This window comes from Propithecus coquereli, unplaced genomic scaffold, assembly GCF_000956105.1.
Source record: "Propithecus coquereli isolate 6110/MARCELLA unplaced genomic scaffold, Pcoq_1.0 Scaffold946, whole genome shotgun sequence".
Lineage (NCBI taxonomy): Eukaryota > Metazoa > Chordata > Mammalia > Primates > Indriidae > Propithecus > Propithecus coquereli.
The window spans coordinates 41,794-48,397 of record NW_012155796.1 but is presented as its reverse complement, the minus strand read 5'-3'; the positions used below and the strand labels follow the sequence as shown (position 1 = coordinate 48,397).

General features: G+C 48.3%; 1 protein-coding gene across 1 annotated transcript in view; it reads right to left on the bottom strand.

Moving 5' to 3' along the window:
• Positions 1-6,604, bottom strand: part of TOP3A (topoisomerase (DNA) III alpha) — a 30,456-nt gene that overhangs the window by 11,723 nt on the left and 12,129 nt on the right. Inside the window, exons 10-13 of the mRNA XM_012664983.1 lie at positions 5,174-5,256; positions 3,705-3,912; positions 1,922-2,107; positions 1,639-1,768 (exon numbers count right to left, since the gene is read on the bottom strand). Coding sequence (XP_012520437.1) covers positions 1,639-1,768; positions 1,922-2,107; positions 3,705-3,912; positions 5,174-5,256 — 607 coding nt within the window. The remainder of the gene's footprint in view (positions 1-1,638; positions 1,769-1,921; positions 2,108-3,704; positions 3,913-5,173; positions 5,257-6,604) is intronic.

Genomic DNA, 6,604 nt, shown 5'->3' with positions numbered 1-6,604 from the left:
CTCTGTTGCCCAGGCTAGAGTGCCATGGCATCAGCCTAGCTCACAGCAACCTCAAACTCCTGGGCTCAAGTAATCCTCCTGCCTCAGCCTCCTGAGTAGCTGAGACTACAGGCACACACCACCACGCCCAGCTAATTTTTTTATTTTTAGTAGAGAGGAGGGTCTCACTCTTGCTCAGGCTGGTCTCGAACTCCTAAGCTCAAGTAATCCTCTGCCTCGGCCTCCCAGAGTGCTAGGATTACAGGCATGAGCCACTGAGCCTGGCCTGGTTTGGTTTTTTAAAAGTGTACTTCTATGTGGCTCCCTACCAACTATGAGGAGGCACCCAAGCCCCGTAGCCCTGTAAGCAAGGCTGCAAAGTCAGGCCAGAACCACCTTTCTTTCTCACCTTCTACGACCATCCCTTACTGCCCCCAGCTGCAGCAGGCTTTTGCATTCCTCCTGTGCCCTTCTGCAGGCCCTGCCCTGTGCTGGGCTTGCCTTCATTGACCAGGAAGTCTTACTATGAGGTTTTGGTCCAGTTCAAATGCCAACCATGCCCCACCCATGATGTTTTCTTCCTGCTCCCTGCAGAACCCATCACATTGTATTCAATGTGTTGGTTTGGTTTGGTTCTTCTGCTAGACTGAGTCCTTAAAGGGAAAAACAAGGTTTCATTCCTCTTTGAGTCCCTGGCGCTTAGTCCAAGGTCTCATTCTAGTAGGCCTCATACATTTTAATCAAAGAAATCGTGATGGGCAAACTCCCTTTAATTTTACCTAAACCTGAAAGCTTTCTGGATATCTCAGTGATGGTCAGGGACTCCAGGTTGGAGCACTTTTCCCAAGTCATAGGACTATTAAATTCTCTTTGTAGGTGAGGCAGGTATAGCCTGAATGGAGAAAGCAGTTTCCATAACACATGTAGGGGACTCCTCTTCTCTTCCATCACGCGGCTGGCCTTCCTGGACTGGGTTTTGCTAGAGACAGCCCTTGAAAGCTATGTGCTATGAACACTAAGGAAAATGGATGGAGGGGCAGCAGATCACTCACAATGACCCACCTGCAAAGCTTGAGCCACAGGACTTATTGGGAAAAACATAATTCTGGTCTAGTGTTTTTTAAAACCTAATTTCTGACTCCTAAGCAATCATGGGAACAAAAAGCTAAGAATCCAGCAACCCATGGCTAACAGTAGGGTCCTGCCAAGTACAAGCAGGTGAGTGAGGCCAGTGGGAGCAGTGTGAGTGTGAGTAGTGTGGGTGCACACCTGTGGGGATGGCTGACACCCACATCCACTGTTCCACAAGGAAAGGAGGCCCAAGCTGCCCGATCTGACACTTCAAAAGATAACAATACGGTTTTAATTGTTGCTACCTTATTTGCTGTTCTATCCCCATGCGCCCAAAGGGTGCTCCTAGCTGAGCACCCTGAGTCACGGGAAATGTGTCGCTCTGTGTACGGTATGGTACGGGATTTCAGAGCACTGACTGTGGATATTAAAACCAGGTTTAAATAACACACACTTTGTGACCTTAGGTAAGTTCTTAACCTCTCTAAGCCTCACTTCAACTATAAAAATGGGGATAAGAATATAGCACCTGCATCAGAGCGTGCCTGGCTCATAGAGAGATGCGAGTCACGCGTAGGAGCTACTGACCAATGCCATGCTTCTCCATGAGGGCGATGAGGTCGGCCTCGGTGAGCAGCTGGGGCGGGCTGGTCTCCCCATCCACCATCTCCACGGTGCTGGGCTGAAAGCGGGAGCCTTGCTCATAGACAGGGAGGATCTGCAGGGAGTAGATGCATGCAATCAGATCACTGTCGCCACACTCAGGCAAAAGACAACCTCCATTTCAAGAAATACAGTCTCGTGCCACTAGATGGCTCAAGGCTAGGACATGACTGTCCTCCCTTCTCCCTGCGGTCCACCTCTTTATCACCTTGTCACTCCAGCGATCATATGGATACACGTCCAGATAGTTTCGGGCCAGAATCATGAGGCCGTTGGCCACAAAGCGCTCCTGAGCAATGTCAATCTCCACAGTGGTCTCCTGCCCCTGAGCATCCTGGGAGCAACAAGCCAGGAAATGGCGAACGATAAACTCATACAGTCGCTGTTCATCTCCCTAGGAAGAGAAGAAGAATTTGAAACTTCCTTGAAAATGCCACCTCTTGTTTAAACCTGGTTTATGTCACCTTTCGGCCTAATGTTCTGCCCGGAACAGGTGACACCGCTCCTTAGGCCCTGCGCTAATGTGGAGTGCCAGGCAAGTCCTAGGGAGCAGATCGGTTTAGGCTGACACACCTCACAACTCCAATGGGGCAGAGGTAAGCAAGTGAGCCATTTTCCCCTCCAGACTGGGAAGTCATTCTTTTTTTTTTTTTTTGAGACAGAGTCTCAACTGTGTTGCCCGGGCTAGAGTGCCGTGGCATCATACTAGCTCACAGCAACCTCAAACTCCTGGGCTCAAGCAATCCTCCTGCCTCAGCCTCCCGAGTAGCTGGGACTACAGGCATGTGCCACCATGCCCGGCTAATTTTTTTCTATATATTTTTAGTTGTCCAATTAATTTCTTCCTAATTTCAGGCTGGTTTCGAACTCCTGAGCTCAAACAATCCGCCCGCCTCGGCCTCCCAGAGAGCTAGGATTACAGGCGTGAGCCACCGCGCCCGGCCTGAGGTTCTACTTTTATTAAAAGACTATATACACGCATAGAAAAAATGTGGTTATCAGAAGAGGCAATTATAGGCAATTTTTTCCTTCTTTATATAATCTTTTGTATTTTCTAAATTGTGTAAAATGACCATGTATTAATTTTATTTTTAAAATTTACTTATTTTTGAGACAAAGTCTCACTCTATTGCCCCCGCCTAGAGTGCAGTGGTGTCATATCATAGTTCACAGCAACCTCAAATTCCTGGGCTCAAGCAATCCTCCTGCCTCAGCCTTCCAAGTAGCTGGGATTACAGGTGCATGCCACAACACCTAGCTAATTTTTTTCTGCTTTTAGTAGAGACAGGGTCTTGCTCTTGCTCAGGTTGGTCTTGAACTCCTGATCTCAAACAATCCTCCTGCCTTGGCCTCCCAGAGTGCTAGGATTACAGGCGTGAGGCACTACTTGAAAATGTACTAATTTTAAGATCAGAAGGAATGTGTTATTAAAGAAAGAAGAAAAAAGATCAAAATTTGCTCAGTTCTGTGACAGCCTGCAGAAGTCAGCAATACTCAAAGACTCCTGCCCTTGCAGAGCCTGTCCCCATTGAGCCAATCAGGCAGAGCCCAGTGGGAAACTCTACAGTGGCTACAGCATGACAGGAGGGAGGTGGCAAAGTCTTGGGAAGGCAAGGGAACCTCTCGGGAGGACAGACAGGATTCTCTAGTTACAAGGGACTGTAAATGGCTGTGGGGTGGGGGCTGAGAAGGTTGTGGGGGCAACCTGGACTATGTGTCAGGGACAAGGAGAGAAGCAGCAGGAGTCCTGTGCTAAAGGGGCTAGAGTAAGGGTGGGGCCCAAAATGGGGGGGAGGTCTTTCATGAAAGGCAGGTGGAAAATTATGAAATAGGAGAATTCTGACACTGACTTCTCTTTTCTGAAATGAAAGAGATATTCCAAGACCACTCATTTCCTATCATCAGAGCCTGCAGGGTAAACTCGAATCCTACTACTGGCCCTTAGCACCTTGCTCTGGGTCCTAGCAGGCAACACATTCAAAGAAACCAACCTGCAGGCTGCTGGTATATTTAGTGGGATGGATGGGAGGGTGAGCTTGGTCAGACTTGTTCCCGTTGCGTGGGGTGGGGCCGCCCCGCTCCAGAATGCTCTGGGCAAAGGCTCCCCAGTGTGGATCTGGGGTCTGCTGTTCCACCAACGCTGTCAGGTTTAAGTCTCTGGGAAAAATGTTTGTTTCCGTCCGGGGATAGCTGATGTACCTAAAACGAAGGCCAAGAAACAGAAAAAGAATTCTTTTTAGGTTCTTTAGTTGGTTTTTTTTTTTTTTTTTTTTTGAGACAGAGTCTCACTGTGTTGCCCGGGCTAGAGTGCCATGGCATCAGCCTAGCTCACAGCAACCTCAAACTCCTGGGCTAAAGCGATCCTCCTGCCTCAGCCTCCCGAGTAGCTGGGACTACAGGCATGCGCCACCATGCCCGGCTAATTTTTTTTTTTCCTATATATTTTTAGTTGTCCAATTAATTTCTTTCTAATTTTAGTAGAGACGGGGGTCTCGCTCTTGCTCAGGCTGGTTTCGAACTCCTGAGGTCAAACAATCCGCCCGCCTCGGCCTCCCAGAGAGCTAGGATTACAGGCGTGAGCCACCACGCCCGGCCTTTAGTTGGTTTTTAAGTGACTAACAGCACCTGGTAACACCTGCAATTACCTATCTCATATAGCCAACTCACCTGAAAGCACCCTAGGTTATCTGCACCAAGAAAGTTCTGAGATGCCCCGCATGGGGTGAAAAGCAGCCACAAGGGGAAGGGAACGGGCCGGCCTGGCACAGGATCAAGACCCAGGACTCTGCCAGTGCCTCATGGCCTGGGGCACGTCACTGGCTTCTCTTGGGGTCAGTCTGACCCTGGTATAGCACAGAAGTCTCGTCAGCCCCAACAGCTCCACCAGTGTGTTTTTCTCTAACTTTTCCTAGAGTACATAAAGAACATTGCCATCCCTAAAACTATAACGTAGACTCTATATGTCATTTTAAATCATCAATTAGCCACTTAAAATTTTAGATAGTTTACATTCTATTTTCATACAAGTCTTCAAAAATCCAGTGCATATTTTATATTTACAGCACATCCCAAGTTGGACAACCCAAACTTCAAGTGCTCACGGTCAAATGTTGGACAGCACAGTCAGAGGACCTCCTTGCTGGGGTGCCCGTGACCCCTGGGTAGGGATGATTTTCACAGGCAAACAACTCCCAGAGGTGCTGCCTGCTCTCTGCCACTTGCCAGGGCACCCAGGAGATTGCTGAGGAGTCAAGAGTAGAATCTGGATTTACTCTATAGGTTCTCATACTGAAATGCCTTTTTCGTATCAGAAAAGTCAAGTCAATGTCAAAATCCTCTGTCAGAGCTTGGGTGTTATTTAGACAATTTGTGTTTCCTCACGAGCTCTACTTCTAAAATCTTTCACCCTGATAAAGTTGCTTCAAATTCTACTCCCAAATCTACTGTCAAGAATACTCACCCTTGAGTGTAGAGCTTTTCAGCAATCCTCATGGTTTCTTTAGCGTTTATTCTCAACTTGCGAGAAGCCAGCTTCTCAAGCTCCTGTGAAATGGGTCAACAGGCACGTTAGGTGTCAGTCAGAGGGCACGACCCGGCTACACAACTCATCTTTGGACAAGCCTGCCCCTGTCATGCCAGGTTCCTCTGTCACACAGAGGGGGCAAGGCTGTCTGAGAACGATTTCTGAGCCTGCCAGCAGAGCCAGATTCCCCGCCCAATGGTTCTCAGACTGATGTGTAAGGCTCATCGGGGAAGCCAGCAGATTCCCGGCCCTGCTCACTGGGGACTTGACAGAGCAGAGCAAGGCTGGGACAGAGGCTGAAATCTGCACTTTTTAACAAGCAGCCTAACATACAGTAATAACACAGGTAGTCTGAGAATCAGATTTTGTGAATCCCACCCAATCCCCAGTAAACTCCCCTGGATGGTGAAAACCATTCTTTAAGGCTTCCTGGGGGATAACCAGTTGTTCTTTTCCCTAGGCACCACTCCAACAACGCTGCCGACTATATGTCAAAGCACATTTAACCAGAAAGGAATAAAACACGTATGCCTACTATATAAAATCAATCCATGACTTTCCCCTGGGAATCCTTCAACACATACACACGTTTACCCTGGCCTGTCTGAGACAAGGAATGCACTGCCTAGCAGCCCATGCACATTTTTTAGCCTGCACATTCTGTATGTACAACTTCAAAGTGGACTGTTCCAGATGAAGGAGCAGCGGGGTAAAGCTTTGCTTCCTTTAGAACCTGCTTGAGGCAGGGCATGCTGGCTCATGCCTATAATCCTAACACTCTGGGAGGCTGAGGAGGGAAGATCACTTGAGGTCAGGAGATCAAGACCAGCCTGAGCAGGAGCGAGACCCTGTCTCTACTAAACACAGAAAAAATTAGCTGGGCGTGGTGGTGCATGTCTGTATTCCCAGCTACTTGGGAGGCCGAGGCAGGAGGATCACTTGAGCCCAGGAGTTGGAGGTTGCAGTGAGCTACGATGATGCCACTGCACTCCAGCCTGGGGGACAGAGCGAGACTTGGTCTCAAAAACAAAAACAAACAAAAAAAAGAACCTGCTTGCTTTACGACAGACCTTACATTCAGTCCAGCTTCCTGGTGGCAAATGAGGAAGTAGAGAAGAGATCTGGAGATGTCAAGGGGCTTGGCCCAGGTCACACAGGTAAGCCTGACAGTAATTCTAGCCCGAATGTCCTTGCTAAATGGTGAGTGGGAAGGCACACTCCTAATGTGATTTACTCAGACTTGTGTCCCATGGGGGTAGCTCTTCCTGGGGCCAAAAATTTGAGAAGCCCTGTTCCAAGATCAGTTGATATAGCATATTATTTAAAATAACACACAGATTATGCAGCAACATGAAAAAAAATGCTTGG